The 27,719-nt window shown below is 47.5% G+C and overlaps 1 protein-coding gene across 2 annotated transcripts in view; it reads left to right on the forward strand.

The window, feature by feature from the left end:
• fam193a (family with sequence similarity 193 member A) overlaps nucleotides 1–27,719 on the forward strand; it is a 304,881-nt gene that overhangs the window by 181,391 nt on the left and 95,771 nt on the right. For both annotated transcript variants that reach the window (XM_072515688.1, XM_072515689.1), the window contains exon 4: nucleotides 10,533–10,696. In XM_072515688.1, the coding sequence (XP_072371789.1) occupies nucleotides 10,533–10,696 (164 nt within the window). The remainder of the gene's footprint in view (nucleotides 1–10,532; nucleotides 10,697–27,719) is intronic.

A 27,719-nucleotide genomic window follows, 5' to 3' on the forward strand; every position in this document is an offset into this window, starting at 1 on the left:
TCTCAAATCCACCTCCCTACCTGTTTCCCATATCCCATTAACCCGTTTTTGATCAGAAATATATCTATTTCCTCCTTGAAACCATTTAATGACTCTAATTCCACCGCACTATGGGGCAGTGAGTTCCACAAATTCACCACCCTGAGCGAGAAGTAGTTCCTCCTCATCTCAGTTCTAAATCTATCGCCCCTCAACCTATATCTATGATCTCTCGGAACATTTGGTCTACGATTACTTTATTTATCACTTTTAGTTTCTTGTATTCCTCAATCAGATCCCCCCTCATCCTTCTAAAAGGATTGGAGGGTAGCTAATCTACAGATTGACGGGTAACTAATATAACCCCGCTATTCAAAGAGGGAGATCGAGAGAAAACCAGGAACGATAGTGAGCCTAACGTCGGTAGTAGGGAAGTTGCTAGAGTCCATTATAAAGGATTTAATAGCACAGCATTTGGAAAGTGGTGGTATAATCAGACAAAGTAAGCGTGGATTTATGAAAGGTAAATCATGCTTGACAAATCTTTGAAGATGTAACCATAGAGGTTGACCAGGGAGAACCGGTGGATGTGGTTTATTTAGACTTTCAGACAGCTTTCGACAAGGTCTCACATAGCAGATTACTATGTAAAGTTAAAGCGCATGGGATTGCGGCTGGTGTCTTTAGATGGATAGAAAGCAGGTTAGCAGACAGGAACCAAAAAGTTGGAATAAATGGGTCCTTTTCCGATTGACAGGCAGTACTGGTGGGGTACCGCAGGGATCTGTGCTAGGACCCCAACTGTTGATATATATTAATGATTTGGACGAGGAACTAAATGTATTATCTCCAAATTTGCAGACAATGCAAAGTTGGGTGGGAGGGTGAGCTGTGAGGCGGATGCAAAGGTGTATCAATGGGATTTGAACAGGCTGAGTGAGTGGGCATATGCATGGTAGATGCAGTATCATGTGGATAAATGTGAGGTTATCCGCTTTGGTAGCAAATGTGGAAAGGAAGATTATTATTTGAATGGGGGTGAACTAAAAGAGGTGGATACTTAGCGAGACCTTGGTATCCTCATGCATCAGTCACTGGAAGGCAGCAGGCAGTAAAGAAGGCAAATGATATGTTGGTCTTCATAGCAAGAGGATTTGAGTATAGGAATAGAGATGTTTTACTGCAATTGTATAGGGCATTGATGAGGCCGCACCTGAACTATTGTGTGCAGTTTTGGTGCCCTTGTCTGAGGAAAGATGTTCATGCTATGGAGGGAGCGCAGCAAAGGTTTACGAGGCTGATTCCTGGGATGGTGGGAGAGACTAAGTCGGTTAAGATTACATTTGTTTGCGTTGAAGGGTGTTCTCATAGAAAGTTATAAAATTCTAATAGGATTAGAAAGGGTAGATTCAGAAAGAATGCTCCCGATGGTGGGGGAGTCCAGAACTAGGAGTCATAGTTTGAGGATAAGGGGTAAGCCTTTTAGGACTGTAGTGAGGAGAAATTTCTTCACCCAGAGAATGGTAAATCTGGAATTCACTATCACAGAAAGTAGTTGAGGCCAAAGCATTGTGTGATTTCAAGAAGGAATTAGATATAGCTCTTGGGGCTAAATGAATCAATGGATATGGGGGGAAGGCGGGATCAGGTTATTGAACTTGATGACCAGCCATGATCATAATAAATGGCAGAGAAGGCTCGAAGGGCCGAATGGCCTCCTCCTGCTTCTATCTTTTATGTATGTTTCTGTGCATGTTCCTGGTTTCTGCCTCAGTCTTTTTTAAATAAATGTTGTGATATTTGCAAACAAATCCAAAGACAGAATCCCTGAATCTAGAAAGCCTTGGAAGATTATGATTGGCATTAGGGAAGTTTTTGAATGTGTTTTCTAATGTTATGCAATGAAACTGACCTCGGGATTTTCATAAAGTTTCAGAAGCAATTTGTGATCCTGCCTCAAGTATTTTAAAACATTGAAACTGCTCCATTGTCAACTCACTTTCATCATTTGCAGACTAAATGCAGAGTAAGGCTTCCTGTGTTCTGTTCCAACAATATTTCTAAATTCCAAATGGGGGATCATTCCACTTCTTACCAGCCAACCTCTGGACTATCTCACATGTGAGATTACCATTTTAATCACCAAGAAGTGCATCAATGTTACTTGAGCTTCTTTGAGGCAAAGGCCCGTGCGATGGGGAAAAGGAAGCTTTTATCCAATTAGTCTACGCTAAGGGGCAGCACGGTAGCATTGTGGATAGCACAATTGCTTCACAGCTACAGGGTCCCAGGTTCGATTCCGGCTTGGGTCACTGTCTGTGCGGAGTCTGCACATCCTCCCCGTGTGTGCGTGGGTTTCATCCGGGTGCTCCGGTTTCCTCCCACAGTCCAAAGATGTGCAGGTTAGGTGGATTGGCCATGATAAATTGCCCTTAGTGTCCAAAATTGCCCTTAGTGTTGGGTGGGGTTACTGGGTTATGGGGATAGGGTGGAGGTGTTGACCTTGGGTAGGGGTCTCTTTCTAAGAGCCGGTGCCATTTCCTTCAACATATGGGCAGTATGTATTGTAATCAGTGCAACCTGTAATGGATTTGGCTCACCGTGAGTTTGACAATTTATTAAATGAAATCTATATTAATGGAAATAACCTGTATGTTTGTGACTTGAGTCTAGGATCAAATTTAGGCTCCTCCTTTCTCAGTGGTTGAGTGTTGGCACTGTAGGTTGCCCTGGAACCAAAAGCAAAGTCGGCCAAATGGCACGCCTCGCTACGCTTGTCTTTATGAAGACCTGCCAACGCTTGCTGTCCAAGCCCACTCGTGAAGAATTGGCCACTCGAGTAAGATACCAGCAGGCTCATGTGGGTCTACAGTCCAGGTAGCACATGCAAGAGAGCTGGGGAGAGCAGAATAAGGAACGTGGAGAAAATACTACAAAATTGAGAAAGCTCTTTACCCAGTGGTGAGAATGTGAAACTTGGGGCCACAAGAAGTGCCTGAACTGAATAGTATAAATATGTTTTAAGGAAGGACTAGACAAGCGTTGGAGGGAGAAGGGAATAGGTGGTTATCATAGAATCCCTACAGTGCAGGAGACCATTCTGCAGCAACTCTCCAAAAGAGCGCACTACGTAGGCCTACTCCCCCGCCCTATCCCGTAACCCCACCTAACGTTTGGACACGAGGGGCAATTTAGCATGGCCAATCCACCTCATCTGCACATCTTTGTACTGTGAGGGGAAACTGGAGCACCCAGAGGAAACCCAAGCAGACACTGGGATACTGTGCAAACTCCCACACCTACCCAAGGTCGGAATCAATCCCGGGTCCCTGCTGCTGTTAGGCAGCAGCGCTAACCACCGTGCTGCCCATGATAGACTTAGATGAGAAAAGATGAGGAGACTTGAGTGGAGCATGAACCCTGACATGGGCCAGCTGGGGCCCATTAGCCTGCTTCTAGGCTAAACAGGGGCTGTTTAGCACAGGGCTAAATCGCTGGCTTTGAAAGCAGACCCAGGCAGGCCAGCAGCACGGTTCAATTCCCGTACCGGCCTCCCCGAACAGGCGCCGGAATGTGGCGACTCGGGGCTTTTCACAGTAACTTCATTTGAAGCCTGCTTGTGACAATAAGCGATTTTCATTTTTTTTCTCTGCCATTTATCCTGCAGAAGGTAGGCAGGGAAGCTTCAAACACAGTACTCGGGTGGAATCTCATATGCAAGACACCATTTTTGAAAACAATGAATTTGACATTGAAATATTTACTAATTTCTTTTAGCTTGTGAAAAATGAAGGCAAAAATAAATCTTGAAAGATTCTTTAGTTGTATACTTGAGAGACTAGAAACCCTTTCATGTGTTTGACATCTCCACTGCACAGCTGAGAGACTACAGAATTCTTAAAGTTGACAGCTCTGGGATTATGCCTTCTTGATGTCTCCAGTATTGTGTATAATTTTTCTTGGCCGTTTGACGATTCTCTGGTTTAAATTCCTTGATAGGGTTAGATCCTGTTGCTTGTTTCAGTCATTGACTGTTGCCATGAAGCATTTACATTCCCATGTGATACGATTCCTTTCTGATGAATACTTTTAACATCTGGGTCCTTTGTAGGTGTGCAGCAGATCCTTAGTCTCATGTCGACTCCTGATCTTTCTCCTGGCAGGAGTTTTGGAATGAATGTTAGTGTTTGACATCAGGGTTAAACCCCATTGTACTGCGGGTGTCCCTCATGTTACTTGTACTCGCATTAGGTTTGTTGGTTTGTTTTCCTGAGTAATGCAAATTGGTTGTCTGAGTTTCTTTGTAATAATAATAAAAGGGCTTTCTGTTTGCATTTTAATGCTCTTGTGCTTCACTGCTAGCGAGCTGGGTTGTTAGGACTCTATTTTCCATCACAGTAAATTATTCTAAATATTAAGGCTATTGATGGGATGAGATGTATTTTATTAAATAGATTATTAATGACATATGTTTAGAGTCTGTTACATTCAGCTTTCATTTCTTCTCTCTTTTGCTCCTGGTTTTACTTATTTATGTTGCCTTTGAAAATAACTTTTTTCTTAAATTGTAAGTTTTTTAACTCTAAGTGAGGGAACGTTTTCTCTTTCAGTAACCCATTGTCCCCATCGACCAAGGTTGGGAATAGTACGGCTAGATTGCAGGGTGAACTTCCTTCAGCTTAGGTTCCAATTTCATGCACGGCCATTCTAAGCAGCTCACTACGACTAAATTGCCACTGAGCAACCGGACCATAACATTTATATTTTAATTATTTCATGGAACGTGAGCGCCACTGGCCATCCCTAATTGCCCTCGAAGGTGGTGGGAGGGGCACGGTGGTTAGCGCTGCTGCCACACTGCACCGGGGACCCGGGTTCAATACCGCCCCAGGTCACTGTCCGTGTGGAGTTTGCACATTCCCCCCGCGTCTGCGTGGGTCTCACCCACACAACCCAAAGATGTGCAGGGTAGGTGGATTGGGCACTCTAAATTGCCCTTCATTGGAAAAATTATTTTAAAAAGAGACGGTGGGGAGGACAGATTTTTAATCAGTAAGGAAATCAAGGGTTTCGGGGATCAGTCGGACAAGTGGAGCTGAAGATAGTCACATCAAATCAGTCATAATCTCGTTGAATGGCAGAGCAGACTTGATGAGCCAACTGGCCTTCTGCTCCTTGGTCTTATGGCTTTGCACTTGGGCAGTGTGGTTACTTGCCACTTATCAGCCCAATTCACACTCCGTGCACATTTCATGTTGTGTGTCATTACCACTGTGCTAAAGCGAATAGATTCAGAACTGATCTGGCAGCTCTTGACACATTCATGAGATGCTATGGGCCATCAGCAAAATTGTATTCAACCACAATCTGTAACCTCATGGCCTGGCATATCCCTCAACCTACCATTGCCATCAAACCAGGGATCAACCTGTTGTTCTTGCTGTGGAGGGCGTGCAGCAAAGGTTTACCAGGCTGATTCCTGGGATGGCGGGATTGTCATATGAGCAGAGACTTAAGTTGGTTATTCATTGGAGTTCAGAAGCGTGAGAGGGGAATCTCATAACATACAAAATTCTAATACGATTAGACAGGATAGATTCAGAAAGAAAGTTCCCGATGATGGGGGTGTCCAGAACTAGGGGTCCTAGTTTGAGGATAAAGGGTAAATCTTTTAGGATTGAGGTGAGGAGAAATTTCTTCACCTAGAGAGTGGTGAATCTGTGGAATTCACTACCACAGAAAGTAGTTGAGACCAAGATGTTGTATAATTTCAAGAAAGAATTAGATGTAGCTGTTGGGGCTAAAGGGATCAAGAGATATGGGGTGAAGGCGAGATCAGGGTATCGAACTTGATGGTCAGCATGATCATAATGAATGGCAGAGCAGACTCGAAGCGCCGAATGGCCTCCTCCTATTTTCGATGTAACCTTGCGTCACTGTGCAGGAGGACATGACAGGAGCTGCAACAGGCATATCTAAAAATGAAGTGCTAACCTGGTGAAGCTCCAAAATTAGATTTCTTGAATGCCAAACAGCAGGAGCAGCATGCAATAGACAGAGCTAAGTGACCCCATAACCACATTGGCTCAGATCAATGCTCGGCAGTGTCCCGTCACATCCAGTCATGTGGTGGATAATTAAATAAATGACCAAAGAAGGAGATTCCACCAACGGATTTTGGTTGTTCCTCATCGGTTTCTTCAAATGATGGACCTTGCTTTCATTAAAGCTTTGTGTAGCTACATTTCACAGTTCATTCCACTACCCTTCCTGTTCCAGGTGTTGTGATGTTGATGAGAGCACAAGGGTGAAATAATTGTAGACAGCGATTTCTACACCATTCTGAGTCTGGCATTTTAGTGAAACCATAAAGTTCAATTAATAAAAATGTGTGGAAAAGGTTACTCCAGTTTATCTTGTGCTTTATCTTTTGAATGAGACGTTAAACTGAGGTCCTGTTTTCCTGGAAGGCAGACATAAAATATCCCATAACACAAATCAAAAAGGGGCAGGCGAGGTCTCCCTGGTGCCCTCAGCAATATTTATTCCCCTACAAACATGACTAAAACAGGAGGTCTGGGAGCATGTGTTCAAACACGTTGCCATACTTCATACATTATCACTGCGACTACACTTCAAAAAAAGTATTGAATTGGCTGTGTGCTTTTGGACATGCTGAAGTCATGGATGGTGTTTCTTCGTTTGCAATTTCTTCATTTTTGCTTTAGTTGCAAACATACCTTTCAAATGTAAGCAATTCAGTTAATTGAAGAGATTCTGAAGAAATTGATGCAGGAATCACTTGCATAAATTGAGCTAATTTATAATCCTCTTTCATGACACTTTGTATGTTACCATCACAGATGAGAGGAGCATGCTCTATTGAGACTCACTCCCATCCGTTATGAGTGAAAGCAAGTTGGGAACAACTTGTTTGTTCAGGTTTCGCATCTTGTCTGTTCTTGTATTTCTGTAATAGCAAAGCATTTAATCAAACACTGCAAACTCACCAAAACAATGCTCAGGATTTCCATTATTGCGGCACGGTAGCACAGTGGTTAGCACTGTTGCTTCACAGCACCAAGGTCCCAGGTTCGATTCCTGGCTTGGGTCACTGTCTGTGTGGAGTCTGCACATTCCCCCTGTGTCTGTGTGGGTTTCCTCGGGGTGCTCCGGTTTCCTCCCACAGATCCTGAAGGACGATCTGTTAGGTAATTTGGATATTCTGAATCTTAGAATCATAGAATTTACAGTGCAGAAGGAGGCCATTCTGCCCATCGAATCTACGCCGGCTCTTGGAAAGAGCACCCCACTTAAGCCCATACCTCCAGCCCATCCCCGTAATCCAGCAACCCCATTGAACCTAAGGGCAATTTAGCATGGCCAATCCACCTAACCTGCACATCTTTGGACTGTGGGAGGAAACCGGAGCACCCGGAGGAAACCCACGCACACACGGGGAGGATGTGCAGACTCCGCACAGACAGTGACCCAAGCCGGAATCGAACCTGGGACCCTAGCGCTGTGAAGCCATAATGCTAACCACAATGCTACCTTGCTGCCCTATGCTACCTTGCTGCCCCTATGCTACCGTGCTGCCCCCTATGCTACCGTGCTGAATTCTCCCTCCATGTACCCAAACAGGTGCCAGAATGTGGTGACTAGGGGTTTTTCACAGTAACATCATTGAAGTGTTAATGTAACCCTACTTGTGACAGTAAAGATTATTATAAAGCAGTCAAAATCCTGTCCCAAGATCTACCCATTAATATACCTACAAACATGACCTGTGCTTTAAAGAGCAAAGGAAGCTTTAAGGCGTATAGAAGTCTTGGTTATATCCCATTCTCCGTCTCGATGTTTCATGGCACAGTGTGGATTGTTTTCAAATCACTTGAGTATTTTGCTATGATCTGATTAAAGTGGCATTGCCTTCACTGATGGATTTTTGTATTGTATTTAAAGTTAACTGTATTAACTGTTTATATATCGCGTCCAGATGGTTCTGATAACGATAATGTCTAGGATTTGTTTGGTGCAGCAGCTGAAACCAATGCTGATTCCATTTTTGAAGGTTTGATCTGGTCCTGGTTGGCAGTTAACAGGATCACATAGTGTCTTGCAAGCTGATGTGTGTCCATGATAACTTGTACGATGAGTATGGTCTTCAGCTAAATCACCACCCCATCCTATAAGTGCCTCTTCCTCCACACAAATGAATGCATACACGAATGTCAGCACGGCTTCATCAAGGGGAGGTCACGTCTGACAAATCTGTTGGAGTTCTTTGAGGAAGTAACAAGGAAGTTCGACAAAGGAGAACACAAAGGATGTGATTTATTTAGATTTCCAGAAGGCCTTTGACAAGGTGCCGTATAGGAGACTGGTAAATAAGTTAAGAGCCCATGGTGTTAAGGGTAAGATCCTGACATGGATAGAGGATTGGCTGACTGGCAGAAGGCAGAGAGTGGGGATAAAGGGGTCTTTTACAGGATGGCAGCCGGTGACTAGTGGTGTGCCTCAGGGGTCGGTGCTGGGACAACAACTTTTCACAATATACATTAATGATCTGGAAGAAGGAACTGAAGGCACTGTTGCTAAGTTTGCAGATGATACACAAATCTGTAGAGGGACAGGTAGTATTGAGGAAGCACGTGGGCTGCAAAAAGACTTGGGCAGACTAGCAGAGTGGGCAAAGAAGTGGCAGATGGAATACAATGTGGAAAAATGTGAGGTTATGCACTTTGGAAGGAGAAATGGAGGCATAGACTACTTTCTAAATGGGGAGATGCTTAGGAAATCAGAAGCACAAAGGGACTTGGGAGTCCTTGTTCACGATTCTCTTAAGGTTAATGTGCAGGTTCAATCGGCAGTTAGGAAGGCAAATGCAATGTTAGCATTCATGTCGAGAGGGCTAGAATACAAGACCAGGGAGGTACCTCTAAGGCTATATAAGGTTCTGGTCAGACCCCATTTGGAGTATTGTGAGCAGTTTGGGCCCCGTACCTAAGGAAGGATATGCTGGCCTTGGAAAGGGTCCAGAGGGCGTTCACAAGAATGATCCCTGGGAGGAAGAGCTTGTCGTATGAGGAACGGTTGAGGACTCTGGGTCTGTACTCGTTGGAGTTTAGAAGGATGAGGATCTTATTGAAACTTACAGGATACTGCGAGGCCTGGATAGAGTGGACATGGAGAGATGTTTCCACTTGTCGGAAAAACTAAAAGCAGAGGACACCATCTCAGACTAAAGGGACGATCCTTTAAAACAGAGTTGAGGAGGAATTTCTTCAGCCAGAGGGTGGTGAATCTGTGGAACTCTTGCCGCAGAAGGCTGTGGAGCCCAAATCACTGAGTGTCTTTAACACCGAGATAGATAGGTTTTTGATCAATAAGGGATTAGGGGTTATGGGGAGAAGGCAAGAGAATGAGGATGGGAAAAATATGAGCTATGATTGAATGGCGGAGCAGACTCAATGGGTCGAGTGGCCTAATTCTGCTCCTATGTCTTATGGTCTTATGCACACTTTTCCACAACTCCTCCCAACGTAGTTTGCTTCCTGGGCCCAGTATTGAGTTCCAGGTTGGGGGTCACCCTCAGCCCCAGTTCTGTTTTAAATAGTTCAATTTTTGCACTGAATCAAACTTTCATGGACGTAAGAAATAGAAGCAAGAGAAGGCCATGTGCCCCTTGGTCGGCCATTCAGTAATATCCTGCTGATCCGCATCAGTTCCACTTTGCTGCCCTATCCCCACATCACTTATATTTGTGTCCAAAATCTATTGATCTCCGTCTTGAATATACTCAGCAAGTGAGCATCCACGAGTCTTTGGGGTATTTACAACCCTCTGAATGAAGAAATTTCCCTTCATTGCAGTTTTAAAACGCTGAACCTTTAACTTTAGATTAGGACACCTATTTCCTAACTTTGCAGCCAGGGTGAGAATTTTACATTCTCTAAATCACCTCACATCCTTCTAAACCCCATTCAACTCCATTTGCTCCTCGTAGCACAATCTAATAATAATCTTTATTATTGTCACAACTCGTTTCACTCAGTGAGGATGCAATAATCGCTTACCGTCACAAGTAAGCTTCAATAAAGTTACTGTGAAAAGCCCCTAGTCGCCACATTCCGGCGCTTGTTCGGGGAGGCTGGTACGGGAATTGAACCCGCGCTGCATGACAAGCCAGCTGTTTTAGCCCACTGTGCTAAACCAGTAATAACCAGCAACCCAGTGAATTTACATGTTTAGATAGTTAAAGGAGAGATATTGACCAAGAGAACATTGCTGCTCTTCACATTATATCATGTAACCTTTAATGTCCATCTGATCCACCGGAACTACTGGCAGTAACAAAGGAGTTTTGGCCTAGATGGTGATTTAAATCCAGGAAATTAAGTTTAAACCCACAATTATTGATAGTACTGAGCCAGGTCCGGCTGTGTGTGGGGATAAGTGCTGTATAAAGCTGCAACTGTTAGGTGTATTTTCATTTGTTGAGCATCACTGATTCAATTTTATTTCTGTCTCTCTGTGCCACGTGACTAAAGAACCAGGACTTCTTACTGCACATGCCAATGGCAAATAATGGAGCGCCCCAGGAATCAATAGGTGGAAGACTGGCTGTCGGAACACAGCCTGTACCCAGTACAGATATCAACACCCCCGTACCTTCAGAGATAGCTTGCAACTGTGATGCATGCAATGAACGCAGGTAAGTGTTTCTTATAATTCTGGACATGTACGCTCCCACCGCGACTGTCATCAAATAATCTGCTCGTGTCACTGCTCATGTGAAAACCACCACTTGAACAAGACACTGAAAGACAGCAGTGTGTGAGGAATACTATCCTTGCAAGTAGGTTTCAGAATACAAGGAAAGGGGAAAGCTAGTGGGGAGAAAGAAGAAATGCTGCAGATGGATATGTAAATCTGATAGTTCTTCGAAATAAAGGTGGCTTATTTCACTACTTGAATAGCAGAGTATTGCTGATGCTGGAAACCTAAAGTAAAAACAGAAAATGTTGAAAATACTCAGCAGGTGAGAGAGATGCAGAACAAGGCCAGCAGCGCAGGTTCAATTCCCGTACCAGCTGAGAATTCGGAATTCTCCCTCTGTGTACCCGAACAGGTGCTGAAATGTGGCAACTAGGGGCTTTTCACAGTAACTTCATTGGAGAGAGAGAAAAAAACTGCCAGCATTTCAGGTCTGTGATCTTTCATCAGTTCTGATGAAAGGTCACAGACTTGAAACATTAACTGTGTTTCTGTCTCTACAGATGTTGCCTAACCTGACTATTTCCAGCACTTCCTATTTTAATTGGCATATGCCACCATGTTTGAAGAAACTGCCAAATTTATTTTTTGTTTTATTATAGCAATTTGGGCTAAACTCTTGAAACCACAACTATTTATTTCCCAATCCAGTGTTGTATTGAACCGACATTAAATCTCATCTGTTGTCACTTTTACTTAAATACTACATGTCCATCCATCCCGTAACAGCCTCCCCGAACAGGCGCCGGAATGTGGCGACTAGGGGCTTTTCACAGTAACTTCATTTGAAGCCTACTTGTGACAATAAGCGATTTTCATTTCATTTCATTTCATCTTAGAAAGCATCAGCAGTAGCCAGTGTAAATAAATAAATTTTATTGTCACAAGTAGGCTTACATTAAAAAAAACCCTAGTCTACCCCTAGTCTACAGGTGGGCTACTTTCTCCACCTGTGTTGCCCCTTTCAGTGACCTGTGGACCTGTACACCTAGCTCTCTCTGACTGTCAATACTCTTGAGGGTTCTACCATTCACTGTATATTCCCTACCTGCATTAGACCTTCCAAAATGCATCACCTCACATGTCCGAATTAAACTCCATCTGCCATCTCGCCACCCAAGTCTCCAAACAATCTAAATCCTGCTGTATCCTCTGACAGTCCTCATCGCTATCCGCAATTCCACCAACCTTTGTGTTGTCCGCCAACTTATTAATCAGCCCAGTTACATTTTCCTCCAAATCATTTATATGTACTACCAACAGCAACGGTCCCAGCTCTGATCCCTGCGGAACACTAGTCACAGCCCTCCAATCAGAAAAGCACCCTTCCATTGCTACTCTCTGCCTTCTATGACCTAGCCAGTTCTGTATCCATCTTGCCAGCTCACCTCTGACCCCATGTGACTTCACCTTTTATACCAGTCGGCCATGAGGGACCTTGTCAAAGGCCCTACTGAAGTCCATATAGATAACATCCACTGCCCTACCTGCATCAATCATCTTTGTGACCTCCTCGAAAAACTCTTATCAAGTTAGTGAGACACGACCTCCCCTTCACAAAACCATGCTGCCTCTCGCTAATACAACCCCTTGCTTCCAAATGGGAGTAGATCCTGTCTCGAAGAATTCTCTCCAGTAATTTCCCCACTGTCAACAGGGGTGGTACCAGGGGATTGGAGAGTGGCGAATGTCGTGCCCCTGTTCAAAAAAGGAACTAGGGATAACCCTGGGAATTACAGGCCAGTTAGTCTTACTTCGGTGGTAGGCAAAGTAATGGAAAGGGTACTGAAGGATAGGATTTCTGAGCATCTGGAAAGACACTGCTTGATTAGGGATAGTCAGCACGGATTTGTGAGGGGTAGGTCTTGCCTTACAAATCTTATTGAATTCTTTGAGGAGGTGACCAAGCATGTGGATGAAGGTAAAGCAGTGGATGTAGTGTACATGGATTTTAGTAAGGCATTTGATAAGGTTCCCCATGGTAGGCTTCTGCACAAAGTAAGGAGGCATGGGATAGTGGGAAATTTGGCCAGTTGGATAACGAACTGGCTAACCGATAGAAGTCAGAGAGTGGTGGTGGATGGCAAATATTCAGCCTGGATCCCAGTTACCAGTGGTGTACCGCAGGGATCAGTTCTGGGTCCTCTGCTGTTTGTGATTTTCATTAATGACTTGGATGAGGGAGTTGAAGGGTGGGTCAGTAAATTTGCAGACGATACGAAGATTGGTGGAGTTGTGGATAGTAAGGAGGGCTGTTGTCGGCTGCAAAGAGACATAGATAGGATGCAGAGCTGGGCTGAGAAGTGGCAGATGGAGTTTAACCCTGAAAAGTGTGAGGTTGTCCATTTTGGAAGGACAAATATGAATGCGGAATACAGGGTTAACGGTAGAGTTCTTGGCATTGTGGAGGAGCAGAGAGACCTTGGGGTCTATGTTCATACATCTTTGAAAGTTGCCACTCAAGTGGATAGAGCTGTGAAGAAGGCCCATGGTGTGCTCGCGTTCATTAACAGAGGGATTGAATTTAAGAGCAGTGAGGTGATGATGCAGCTGTACAAAACTTTGGTAAGGCCACATTTGGAGTACTGTGTACAGTTCTGGTCGCCTCATTTTAGGAAGGATGTGGAAGCTCTGGAAAAGGTGCAAAGAAGATTTACCAGGATGTTGCCTGGAATGGAGAGTAGGTCTTACGAGGAAAGGTTGAGGGTGCTAGGCCTTTTCTCATTAGAGCGGAGAAGGATGAGGGGCGACTTGATAGAGGTTTATAAGATGATCAGGGGAATAGATAGAGTAGACAGTCAGAGACTTTTTCCCCAGGTGGAACACACCATTACAAGGGGACATAAATTTAAGGTGAAAGGTGGAAGATATAGGAGAGATATCAGAGGTAGGTTCTTTACCCAGAGAGTAGTGGGGGCATGGAATGCACTGCCTGTGGAAGTAGTTGAGTCGGAAACATTAGTGACCTTCAAGCAGCTGTTGGATAGGTACATGGATTACGGGAAAATTATATAGTGTAGATTTATTTGTTCTTAAGGGCAGCACGGTAGCATTGTGGATAGCACAATTGCTTCACAGATCCATGGTCCCAGGTTCGATTTCGGCTTGGGTCATTGTCTGTGCGGAGTCTGCACGTCCTCCCCGTGTCTGCGTGGGTTTCCTCCGGGTGCTCCGGTTTCCTCCCACAGTCCAAAGATGTGCGGGTTAGGTGAATTGGCCAATGATAAATTGCCCTTAATGTCCAAATTGCCCTTGATGTTGGGTGGAGGTGTTGAGTTTGGGTAGGGTGCTCTTTCCAAGAGCTGGTGCAGACTCAGGGGGCCGAATGGCCTCCTTCTGCACTGTAGATTCAATGATAATCTATGATTAATCTAGGACAAAGGTTCGGCACAACATCGTGGGCCGAAGGGCCTGTTCTGTGCTGTATTTTCTATGTTTCTATGTTCTATGTACCACTGAAGTAAGGCTCACCGGCCTGTAGTTCCCGGGATTATCCTTGCTACCCTTTTTAATCAAAGGAACAACATTGGCTAATCTCCAGTCCTCTGGGACATCACCTGAAGACAGTGAGGATCCAAGGATTTCTGTCAAGGCCGTAGCAATTTCCTCTCTTGCCTCCTTCAGTATTCTGGGGTAGATCCCATCAGGCCCTGGGGACTTATCCACCTTAATATTTTTCAAGACCGCCAACACCTCGTCTTTTTGGATCTCAGGTGACCCATGCTATCTACACACCCTTCACCAGACTCAACATCCACCAATTCCTTCTCTTTGGTGAATACTGATGCAAAGTATTCATTTGGTACCTCGCCCATTTCCTCTGGCTCCACACATAGATTCCCTCCCCTGTCCTTCAGTGGGCCAACCCTTTCCCTGGCTACCCTCTTGCTTTTTATGTACGTGTAAAAAACCATGGGATTTTCCTTAACCCTATTTGCCAATGACTTTTCGTGACCCCTTTTAGCTCTCCTGACTCCTTGCTTAAGTTCCTTCCTACTTTCCATATATTCCTATATTCCACACAGGCTTTGTCTGTTCCCAGCCTTCTAGCCGTGACAAATGCCTCCTTTTTCTTTTTGACGAGGCCTACAATATCCCTCGTTATCCAATGATCGTGAAATTTGCCATATTTATCCTTCTTCCTCACAGGAAGATGCCTGTCCTGAATTCCTTTCAACTGACATTTGAAAGCCTCCCACATGTCAGATGTTGATTTACCCACAAACATCCGCCCCAATCTATGTTCTTCAGTTCCCGCCTGATATTGTTATAATTAGCCTTCCCCCAATTTAGCACATTCACCCGAGGACCACTCTTATCCTTGTCCACCAGCATTTTAAAACTTACTGAATTGTGGTCACTGTTCCCGAAATGCTCCCCTACTGAAAGTTCTACCACCTGGCCGGGCTCATTCCCCAATCCCAGGTCCAGTACAGCCCCTTCTCTATTTGGACTATCTACATAATGTTTTAAGAAGCCATCCTGGATGCTCCTTACAAACTCCGCCCCATCCAAGCCCCTAGCACTAAGTGAGTCCCAGTCAATATTGGGGAAGTTAGAGTCTCCCATCACAACAACCCTGTTGCTTTTACTCCTTTCCAAAATCTGTCTACCTATCTGCTCCTCTATCACCTGCTGGCTGTTGGGTGGCCTGTAGTAAACCCCCAACATTGTGACTGCACCCTTCTTATTCCTGATCTCTACCCATATAGCCTCACTGCCCTCTGAGATGTCCTCCCGCAGTACAGCTGTGATATTCTCCCTAACCAGTAGCGCAACTCCTCCGCCCCTTTTACCTCCCCCTCTATCCCACCTGAAACATCTAAATCCTGGAATGTTTAGCTGCCAATCCTGTCCTTCCCTCAACCAGGTCTCTGTAATGGCAACAACATCATAGTTCCAAGTACTAATCCAAGCTCTAAGTTCATCTGCCTTACCCGTAATACTCCTTGCATTAAAACATATGCACTTCAGGCCACCAGTCCCGCTGTTTTCAGCAACATCTCCCTGTCTGCTCTTCCTCAGAGCCAGAGTGGCCCTATTTCCTAGTTCTCCCTCAATTTTTTCACCTTCTGACCTATTGCTCTGGTGCCCACCCCCCTGCCATACTAGTTTTTAAAAAATATATATATTTTATTGAAATTTTTCAAACAAAATTTTTTCCGTTTTTACGACTCAACAAGGGATTATACATTAAACGTTATTTAAATAATATAGTGAGCTTACAACATAAACTAGAAGAGAAAAACAAATAGCAAAAACACAAAATAGTGCTTCTCCCCCCCCCCCCCCCCCCCCCCCCTCCCCCCTGGGTTGCTGCTGCTGTCATTTCTATCTTTTCATTATCGTTCCGCGAGATAGTCAAGGAACGGTTGCCACCGCCTGGAGAACCCCTGAGCCGATCCTCTCAACGCAAATTTTATTCGTTCCAATCTTATGAACCCTGCCATGTCGTTTATCCAGGCCTCCATGCCCGGGGGCTTCGCTTCCTTCCACATGAGTAGAATCCTACGCCGGGCTACTAGGGACGCAAAGGCCAAAATGTCGGCCTCTTTCGCCTCCTGCACTCTCGGTTCTTCTGCAACCCCAAATATAGCTAACCCCCAGCCTAGCTTGACCCGGACCTTCACCACCTTTGAAATTACCCTTGCCACACACCCCCAGAACTTGTACATAGAACATAGAACGATACAGTGCAGTACAGGCCCTTCGGCCCACGATGTTACACCGACATGGGAAGTCAAAAAACAAAAGCCATCTAACCTACACTATGCCATTATCATCCATATGCTTATCCAATAAACTTTTAAATGCCCTCAATGTTGGCGAGTTCACTACTGTTTCAGATAGGGCATTCCACGGCCTCACCACTCTTTGCATAAAGAACCTACCTCTGACCTCTGTCCTATATCTATTACCCCTCAGTTTAAGGCTATGTCCCCTCGTGCTAACCATTTCCATCCGCGGGAGAAGGCTCTCACTGTCCACCCTATCTAACCCCCTGATCATTTTGTATGCCTCTATTAAGTCTCCTCTTAACCTTCTTCTCTCTAACAAAAACAACCTCAAGTCCTCAGCCTTTCCTCATAAGATTTTCCCTCCATACCAGGCAACATCCTGATAAATCTCCTCTGCACCCGTTCCAAAGCTTCCACGTCCTTCCTATAATGAGGTGACCAGAACTGTACGCAATACTCCAAATGCGGCCGTACCAGAGTTTTGTACAGCTGCAACATGACCTCCTGACTCCGGAACTCAATCCCTCTACCAATAAAGGCCAATACTCCATAGGCCTTCTTCACAACCCTATCAACCTGGGTGGCAACTTTCAGGGATCTATGTACATGGACACCGAGATCCCTCTGCTCATCCACACTTCCAAGAATTTTACCATGAGCCAAATATTCCGCATTCCTGTTATTCCTTCCAAAGTGAATCACCTCACACTTCTCTACATTAAACTCCATTTGCCACCTCTCAGCCCAGCTCTGCAGCTTATCTATGTCCCTCTGTAACCTGCAACATCCTTCCGCACTGTCGACAACACCGCCGACTTTAGTGTCGTCTGCAAATTTGCTCACCCACCCTTCTGCGCCCTCCTCTAGGTCATTTATAAAAATGACAAACAGCAACGTCCCCAGAACAGCCACTTGTAACTGAACTCCATTCTGAATATTTCCCATCAACCACCACCCTATGTCTTCTTTCAGTGCCGGGCACGACCAAAACATGTGTGTGGGGTTCGCCGAGCTTCCTGAGCACCTCCCACACCTGTCCTCGACCCCGGAAAACCTGCTCAGTCTTGCTCCCGTCATATGTGCTCTATGTAGAACCTTAAATTGAATCAGGCTAAGCCTGGCACACGGGGACGAGGAATTTACCCTACTTAGGGCATCCGCCCATAACCCCTCCTCGATCTCTTCCCCCAGCTCTTCTTCCCATTTTCCCTTCAGCTCCTCTATCATCGCCCCCCCCTCGTTCCTCATCTCCCGGTATATTTCGGACACTTTGCCCTCTCCAACCCATGCCCCCGAAATCACTCTATCTTGGATCCCCTGCGTCGGGAGCTGTGGAAATTCCTTCACCTGTTGCCTCGTAAATGCCCTCACTTGCATATATCGGAAGGCGTTCCCTGGGGGCAACTTATATTTTTCTTCTAGCACTCCCAGACTTGCAAACGTCCCGTCTATAAACAGGTCCCTCAGCTTCCTAATTCCTGCTCGCTGCCAATACTGGAACCCCCCCATCCATCCTCCCTGGGACAAACCTGTGGTTATTCCTTATCGGGGACCACACCAAGGCACCCGTCACTCCCCTGTGTCGCCTCCACTGCCCCCAGATCCTCAAGGTTGCCACCACCACTGGGTTTGTGGTGTACCTTTTCGGGGAGAACGGCAGCAGCGCCGTCGCCAGTGGCGCCGTCGCCAGCGCTTTTAGGCTCGTTCCCTTACAGGACGCCATCTCCAGCCTCTTCCACGCTGCTCCCTCGTCCTCATCCACTTACAGACCATCGACACATTGGCGGCCCAATAGTAGTCGCTCAGACTCGGCAGCGCCAGTTCCCCTCTGTCCCTACTGCGCTGCAGGAACCCCCTCTTTACTCTCGGGGTCTTTCCCGCCCACACAAAGCTCATAATGCTCCTATCTATTTTTTTAAAAAAGGCCTTTGTGATCAGAATGGGGAGGCACTGAAACACAAAAAGAAACCTCGGGAGGACCACCATTTTAACTGCCTGCACTCTGTCCGCCAGCGACAGCGGCACCATATCCCACCTCTTAAAGTCCTCCTCCATCTGCTCCACCAGTCGCGTCAGGTTAAGTCTATGCAGGGTTCCCCAGTTCCTGGCCACCTAGATCCCCAGGTATCGGAAGTTCCTTACCACTCCTCAGCGGCAGAGCATCTATCCCCCTGCCCTGGTCCCCGGGGTGCATTACAAAAAGCTCGCTCTTCCCCATATTTAGTTTGTATCCCGAGAACTCTCCAAACTCCCTAAGTATCTGCATTACTTCTGGCATCCCCTCTACCGGGTCCGCAACATATAGCAGTAGATCATCTGCGTAGAGCGACACTCGGTGCTCCTCTCCCCCTCTAAGCACCCCCCTCCACTTCTTAGAACCCCTCAGCGCTATGGCCAGTGGTTCAATTGCCAACGTGAAAAGTAACGGGGACAGGGGACACCCTTGTCTTGTACCCCTATGTAGCCGAAAAAATCCCGATCTTTGCCGGTTTGTAACTACGCTTGCCATCGGGGCCCCATATAAGAGTCTGACCCAACTAATAAACCCCTCAATGAACCCAAACCTCTTCAGCACCTCCCACAGATAGTCCCACTCCACCCTATCGAATGCCTTCTCTGCATCCATCGTCGCCACTATCTCTGCCTCCCCCTCCGGTGGGGGCGTCATCATCACCCCCAGCAACCTTCGTACATTAACATTCAGTTGTCTCCCCTTTACAAACCCTGTCTGATCGTCATGCACCACCCCTGGGACACAATCCTCTATCCTTGTCGCCATCACTTTGGCCAGCAGTTTGGCATCTACATTTAGGAGTGAGATAGGCCTGTATGACCCGCATTGCAGCGGGTCTTTATCTCGTTTCAGGATTAGCGATATCGTCGCCTCCAACATTGTCGGGGGTAGCATCCCCCTTTCCTTAGCCTCATTAAAGGTTCTCGCCAAAAGCGGGGCTAACAGATCAATATACTTCCTGTAGAATTCCACCGGAAACACTTCTGGTCCCGGGGCCTTCCCTGCCTGCATGTTCCCCAGTCCTTTAATCACCTCATCCACCTCGATTGGCGCCCCCAGACCTGCCACCTCCTGCCCCTTCACCTTCGGGAACCTTAGCTGGTCCAGAAAGTGTAGCATTCCTTCTTTTCCCCCCGGGGGTTGGGACTTGTATAGCCCCTCATAGAAGGTCTTGAACACCTCATTCACTTTCCCTGATCTCTGCTCCAAATTTCCCGTTTCGTCCCTAACTCCCCCGATCTCTCTCGCCGCCATCCTCTTCCGAAGTTGTTGGGCTAGCTGCCGGCTCGCCTTTTCCCCATACTCCTATTGCATCCCCTGTGCCTTCCTCCAGTGTGCCTCTGCCTTTCCCGTGGTCAGCAGGTCAAATTCCGTCTGTAGTCTTCGTCTTTCTCTGCATAGCCCTTCGTCTGGGGCCTCCGCATATTTTTTATCCACCCTCAAAATTTCCCCCACTAATCTCTCTCTTTCTTTGCCCTCTCGTTTCCCCTTGTGGGCTCTAATGGAGATCAGCTCTCCTCTAACCACTGCCTTCAGCGCTTCCCATACTACCCCCACCTGAACCTCCCCATCGTCGTTGACCTCCAGGTATCGCTCAATACACCCCCTCACCCTTCCGCAGACGCCCTCGTCCGCCAGTAGTCCCATATCTAATCGCCAGAGTGGGCGCTGCTCCCTTTCCTCTCCTAGTTCCAGATCCACCCACTGCGGGGCGTGGTCTGAAACGGCTATGGCCGAGTACTCCGTTCCTGCCATTTTCGGGATCAGTGCCCTTCCCAAAACGAAAAAGTCTATCCGGGAGTATACCTTATGGACGTGGGAGAAGAAAGAGAACTCTTTAGCCATTGGCCTGGCAAATCTCCACGGATCCACTCCCCCCATTTGTTCCATAAATCCCTTAAGCACCTTGGCCGCTGCCGGCCTTCTGGATCTGGACCGGTCTAGCCCTGGATCCAGCACTGTGTTAAAGTCCCCCCCCATTATCAAATTTCCCACCTCCAGGTCCGGGTTGCGTCCCAGCATTCACTTCATGAATCCCGCGTCATCCCAATTCGGGGCATATACATTCACCAGCACAACCGCCTCACCCTGCAGTCTGCCACTCGCCATCACATATCTGCCCCCACTGTCCACCACTATGTTCTTAGCCTCGAATGATACACGTTTCCCCACCAATATTGTCACCCCTCTGTTTTTCGCGTCCAACCCTGAGTGGAATACCTGTCCCACCCGTCCTTTTCTTAGTCTAACCTGATCCGCCAACTTCAGGTGTGTCTCCTGGAGCATGACTACGTCCGCCTTCAGTCTCTTTAAGTGCGCAAACACCCATGCCCTCTTAATCGGCCCATTTAAGCCTCTCACATTCCACGTGATCAGCCGGATTGGGGGGCCATTCACTCTCTCCCCCCCCCCCCCCCCCCCCCCCGTCGGCTAGCCATCCCCTTTTTTAGGCCATCTCCTCATCCAGGTCCCGCGCACCCGTCTGTCCCCCAGGTAGCGCCTTCCCGCCCCGACCACCTCATCTCTTACCAGCTCCCCCTTGCACTGAGCAGCAGCAACCCAGTTGATTCTCCCCCCCCCCCCCCCCCCCCGCTAGATCCCCCTCTAGCTTGATTACTCCCCCCATATTGCTTCCGGAAGTCAGCTAACTCTGGCTGACCTCGGCTTCCCCCGTTCACTCTTTGACCTCCCTGCGTGTGGGGCTCCCTTCCTTCCTGCGCCCGTTTTCCCACTATAATTTCCATAGCGCGGGAAAATACCCGTGCTTTCCTCTCAGCCCCGCCCCCTATGGCGCAGTTCCCTCATTCCCCTTCCCTGTCCCTTTTCCCACCAGCGCCCACATTTCTTTGCGTGTCCCCCATCGGGGGGAGAGAAATTCCCTGTCCAACATTGCTATGCAGTAGCCCTCCCCTTTCCCCACTTTACATTTCTGTACCACCACCTCGCTGCTTCTCTCCAAACATCAAACTCTCAAATCTAGTCCAGTTTCTCTTCTTGGATAAATGTCCATGCCTCCTCCGCCGTCTCGAAGTAGTGGTGTTTGCCCTGATGCGTGACCCACAGTCGCGCCGGCTGCAGCATCCCAAATTTAATTTTCTTCCTATGGAGCACCGCCTTGGCCCGGTTGAAGCTCGCCCTCCTTCGCGTCACCTCCGCACTCCAGTCCTGATACACCTGTATCACCGCATTCTCCCATTTGCTACTCCGTGCCTTCTTGGCCCAGCTCAGGACCATCTCTCTGTCCCTGTAGCGATGGAACTTCACCACTATTGCTCTTGGTGTTTCACCTGCATTTGGTCTTCTCACGAGGACCCGGTACGCTCCCTCCACTTCCAGGGGGCCTGTTGGGGCCTCAGCTCCCATTAGTGTATGGACCATCATGCTCACATAAGCCCCAGCGTCAGCTCCCTCTGCTCCTTCGGGGAGACCTAGAATCCGTAGGTTTTTCCTCCTCGAGCTGTTCTCCAGGGCTTCCAGCCTTTCTATGCACCTCTTGTGTAGTGCCTCGTGTGTCGCCGTTTTTACCACCAGGCCCTGTATCTCATCTTCATTCTCGGCTGCCTTTGCCTTCACTCCACGGAGCTCCATCGCCTGGACCTTTTGTGTTTCCTTCAGTCCCTCGATTGCCAGTAGCATCGGCGGCAGCACCTCTTTCTTGAGCTCCTCCACACATCGCCGGAGAAACTCCTGCTGGTCCGGGCCCCATACCATCTGGGCTCCATCCACCGCCATCTTGCTTCTCCCTTCTCTTCTCTGCCGCTGCTCCAAAGGATCCTTCGCAATCTGGCCACTACCGCCGCTCCTTTCCATACACACCCGGGGGGACTCCTTCCTTCGTCACCCCACACTGGATTAGGTCAAAAGAAAATTCCGTTGGGGCTCCCGGTAAGAGCCCAAAAGTCCGTTGGAACGGGAGGTGCTGAAACGTGCGGCTTAGCAGTGCATCACCGCACCCGGAAGTCCTGCCATACTAGTTTAAACCCTCCCGTGTGACCTAGCAAACCTCGTGGCCAGGATATTTATGCCTCTCCAGTTTAGATGCAACCCGTCCTTCTTATACAGGTTGCACCTTCCCTAGAATAGCTCCCAGTGGTCCAGTTATACATTGATTTGAATTATTAATGGCTAATGTTGGAGGTTACTGCCGAATTGTACTTTGGGAAGGCGGTTTCCCGGTGCATCAGGAAAGGAGCAAAGGTCATGGCGATGCTGGGGTAATGAGGGAACGTAATGTGGCTGCAATTTGAATAAGTTTCTGTCAGAGGCTGCTGCTTGTTGAGTATAGAATTTTGCCATATTTGGTTCACTGAAAATTCATTTGTTCCCTTCCCTCCCTTGTTCTGAGCTTGGTCTTCCACTTTGTGGAAAGAAAAGTGGCAGGTTTTTAATGACTTAACATTTTTAATCTGCCAGTCTTAACAGTCAAAAATGAATTTGGGGTTTTATTAGGCTTGATTAGGGATCTCATTGAGTATGAGGCATTTTCTTAATTAGCCTTTTTATTATCTAACTGTCTTAAAAAAAATAGTGTTGGTCAATCTGTCTTCAATCCGAGTTACTGTGGATGTTAATCTGGAGTGTTGAACTGGAGCATTGAATTGTCATCTGAGCACGGTAGCATTGTGGGTAGCACAATTGCTTCACAGCTCCAGGGTCCCAGGTTCGATTCCGGCTTGGGTCACTGTCTGTGCGGAGTCTGCATATTCTCCCCGTGTGTGCGTGGGTTTCCTCCGGGTGCTCCGGTTTCCTCCCACAGTCCAAAGATGTGCAGGTTAGGTGGATTGGCCATGATAAATTGCCCTTAGTGTCCAAAATTGCCCTTAGTGTTGGGTGGGGTTACTGGGTTATGGGGATGGGGTGGAGGTGTTGACCTTGGGTAGGGTTCTCTTTCCAAGAGCCAGTGCAGACTCTATGGGCCAAATGGCCTCCTTCTGCACTGTAAATTCTATGATTCTATGATTTGCTGAGCTGAGTTATTAGCCCAGCCGTTGCCAGTCTTAATACCTCCGTATTGTTGTAAAAAGAGACATGCTGTCAAAGCTTTTTGACTTGCATTCCTTCGGACAAAGTTGCAAGAATACCAATTGTAAAGGGAGCAACTACTTTGATTTCGATTTGGATTTATTATCACGTGTGCTGAGGCACGTGACAGGTATTGTTCTACGTACAGTCCAGACAGATCATTCCATACATTAAAAACATAGAACATAAGATAAATATACCAAGTAAATATATAGACATAGACATCGGGTGAGGCGTACGGAGTGCTGCACAATAGAGAAGATGTGTGGACAGATCAGTTCAGCCTATAAAAGGGTCATTCAGGGATCTGGTAACACCGTTGTAGAAGCTACTTTTTAATCTATTAGTGCGTGTTCTCAGGCTTTTGTATCTCCTGCACGATGGAAGAGGATGGAAGTGAGAATAATTCGGGTGGGAGGGTCTTTGATTATGCTGCGCGCTTTCCCAAGGCATGATGTGGAGCTAGTGACATCGAAACAAACCTGTTGGACTTTAACCTGGTGTTGTAAGACTTCGTACTGTTTCCCAAGGCAGTGGGAGGTGTAGACTGAGTCAATGGATGGGAAGCAGGTTCATGTGATGGACTGGGCTATGATCACGACTCTGAGTTTCTTATGGTCTTGAGACGAGCAGTTGCCACACCAGGCTGTGATGCAGCCAGATTGGATGCTTTCTATGGTGCTTCTGTTAAAATTGATAAAAATCAATGTGGACATGCCGAATTTCCTTAGTTGCCTGAGGAAGTATAGGCGTTGTTATGCTTTCTTGGTCATAGTGTCGATGTGGGTGGACCAGGAATTTATACTGCAAGAGAAAAGAGTGCTGATTGGTTGTAAAGTGGACTGTGATTGGTGGAGGTGCTCCTGGAGAATGCACCAGGGAACCGTTAACTTCCAAGCTTTTCTTTAAATTCAAGCCTGGCAAGTCGACTCTGACCAAAGCATTCCCATTGGGCATGAACCAGGGAATGACTGTTCCCCCAAGCTTTTTAGTTGAAAAGACGCAAGGCATGGACATGTTCCTTCCACTACAAAGGACAGGGACCTGTGTGTGAATATATGTAGCTTCTAGCATGTATAAGAAAGCCTGACTGATAATGTTGAATTGGTTGCCAGAGCAATTCTTAGCACAATCAGGATTGTTTAGCCAGTGTTGTCCAGTCTTGGAATCACATCTAATACCACCCCCCCGTAACACAAAAAAAACGAGAAATCGCGCAGAGCAAGATATATACATGGCAAAAGGATATATTTACGCAGCTTTGTACACTGACCCTCACCCGTACGTGCCAGTTTCCCCAACCCTTCACGTTATCTCCAGCACATCCACCCTCCCAGGCAGTCCCCCCTCTCCCCCCCCCCCCTTCCCAGGACGTGTGTCCCCCCCCACCCCACCCCCCAAGGTTGCTGCTACTGCTGACCGACCTTCCTCTAATGCTCCGCGAGATAGTCTAGGAACGGTTGCCACCGCCTGTAAAACCCCTGCGCAGACCCTCTCAAGGCGAACTTAATCCTCTCCAACTTTATAAACCCAGCCATATCATTTATCCAGGCCTCCAGGCTGGGGGGCTTCGCCTCCTTCCACATTAGCAAGATCCTTCGCCAGGCTACTAGGGACGCAAAGGCCAGAATGCCAGCCTCTTTCGCCTCCTGCACTCCCGGTTCGTCCACTACTCCAAATATTGCTAGCCCCCAGCTTGGCTTGACCCGGACTTTCACCACCTGAGATATTGCTCCCGCCACTCCTCTCCAGAACCCCTCCAGTGCCGGGCATGACCAAAGCATATGGACATGGTTCGCCGGGCTCCCTGAGCACCTTCCACATCTGTCCTCTACCCCAAAGAACCTACTCAACCTCGCCCCCGTCAAGTGCGCTCTGTGGACCACCTTAAATTGTATCAGGCTGAGCCTGGCACACGAGGAGGAGGAATTAACCCTACCTAGGGCATCAGCCCACAGACCTTCCTCGATCTCCTCCCCCAGCTCCTCCTCCCATTTACCCTTCAACTCTTCTACCAGCGCTTCCCCCTCTTCTTTCAACTCCTGGTGTATTTCCGACACCTTGCCCTCCCCGACCCATACACCCGAGATCACCCTATCTTGAACTTCTTGTGCCGGGAGCAACGGGAATTCCCTCACCTGTCGCCTCACAAAAGCCCTCACCTGCATATATCTAAAGGCATTTCCCGGGGGTAACTCGAACTTCTCCTCCAGTGCCCCTAGGCTTGCAAACGTCCCGTCGATGAACAGGTCCCCCATTCTTCCAATCCCCGCCCGATGCCAGCTCTGGAACCCCCCGTCCATCTTCCCCGGGACAAACCGGTGGTTACCCCTGATTGGGGACCACACCGATGCTCCCATTGCACCCCGGTGCCGTCTCCACTGGCCCCAGATCCTTAGCGTTGCGGCCACCACCGGGCTCGTGGTATACTTTGCCGGCGAGAGCGGCAGCGGTGCCATCACCAACGACCCCAGACTCGTTCCTTTACAGGACGCCATCTCCATCCTCTTCCATGCCACCCCCTCTCCCTCCATAACCCACTTGCGGATCATCGCCACATTTGGTGCCCAATAGTAGCTCCCCAAGTTTGGCAGCGCCAACCCTCCTCGGTCCCTACTGCGTTCTAGGAATCCCCTCCTTACTCTCGGGGTCTTATTCGCCCACACAAACCCCATAATACTCCTGCCTACTCTCTTAAAAAAGGCCTTAGTGATCTCTTAAAAAAGGCCTTAGTGATCTCTTAAAAAAGGCCTTAGTGATCCCGGCACTGAAATTCATACACCGCATGAATCATTTGTGTGATAGGCAGAACATCTTTTTTTGGCTTGATGGCAGCATCCTGTTAGTGGAGAATACCATTCATGTTACATAAAACACTGGTTAGACCACAGCTGGAATTCTGTGTTCAGTTTTGTTCGCCACATTACAAGAAGGTGATAATTGCTCTGGAGAAAGCACAGAGGGGATTTATAAGAATATTGCCAGGGCTTTAAAATTGAGGAAAGATTGGGTAGGCTGGTGTTCCTTGGAACTGAGGAGGCTGATGGGTGACCTGATACAAGATTGAGGGGCAAATATATAGTATTCCGGGATGCCCTGTTTCCCCTAGTGAAGAGATCAATTATTAGGGGCACAAAGGATTAGAGGAGACATGAGGAAAGCCGCCTTCATCCAGAGGGTAGTGGATGTTTGGAATTAGCTGCCTGGTTTTGTGGTAGTGAAATCCTCAAACCCATTTAAAAGATATCTGGATCTGCACCTAAAGTGCTGTAACCTGCAAGGCTACAGACTGGGTGCTGGAGGGTGGGCTTAGGGTGGGCAGCTAGCTTTTTTTCCCGGCCGACGCAGACACAGCGGGCTGAATGGCTTCTGGTTCACTGTTGCTGCTGCAGAGTAGCAGTGTGAAATGGCTAACTTCACCTCTTGCTCAAATACGGGCAGCACGGTAGCATTGTGGATAGCACAATTGCTTCACAGCTCCAGGGTCCCAGGTTCGATTCCCGGCTTGGGTCACTGTCTGTGCGGAGTCTGCGCATCCTCCCTGTGTGTGGGTGGGTTTCCTCCGGGTGCTCCGGTTTCCTCCCACAGTCCAAAGATGTGTAGGTTAGGTGGATTGGCCATGATAAATTGCCCTTAGTGTCCAAAATTGCCCTTAGTGTTGGGTGGGGTTACTGGGTTATGGGGATAGGGTGGAGATGTTGACCTTGGGTAGGGTGCTCTTTCCAAGAGCCGGTACAGACTCGATGGGCCGAATGGCCTCCTTCTGCACTGTAAATTCTATGATAATCTATGATTTGAGACACTTTACTCTGGAAAAGGAATGTGAGGTATATGGTGAGCTTTTCAGGACTCAAAAGTGGTAGCCTTGGGCCGGTCGTGAGATTGCAAGATACACACTGAGCAATAAATTGATCAGGGTAGCCATTGTCCTGCAGGATGGTTTTGATATGACCTATTTCAGCATCAAGCTTGCATAATGAGTAAATTACTTGGGCCCTATTTACCAGTGAAGGTCGGTGTGTGATAGGTAGTAGTGGAGAGCCCAGTGGTAGATTTCTTCACTAGCATGTCAAGGAAAGGGAGCTCATTTGACTGGTCCATTTCAAAGGTGAATTTGAGGGTGGATGGAGCCCATTAAGGTGTCTGAGGAAATTCTTACATGCATCTGTGGTTTCAAATGTAGCAAA

This window comes from Scyliorhinus torazame, chromosome 9, assembly GCF_047496885.1.
Source record: "Scyliorhinus torazame isolate Kashiwa2021f chromosome 9, sScyTor2.1, whole genome shotgun sequence".
NCBI classification, from domain to species: Eukaryota; Metazoa; Chordata; class Chondrichthyes; order Carcharhiniformes; family Scyliorhinidae; genus Scyliorhinus; species Scyliorhinus torazame.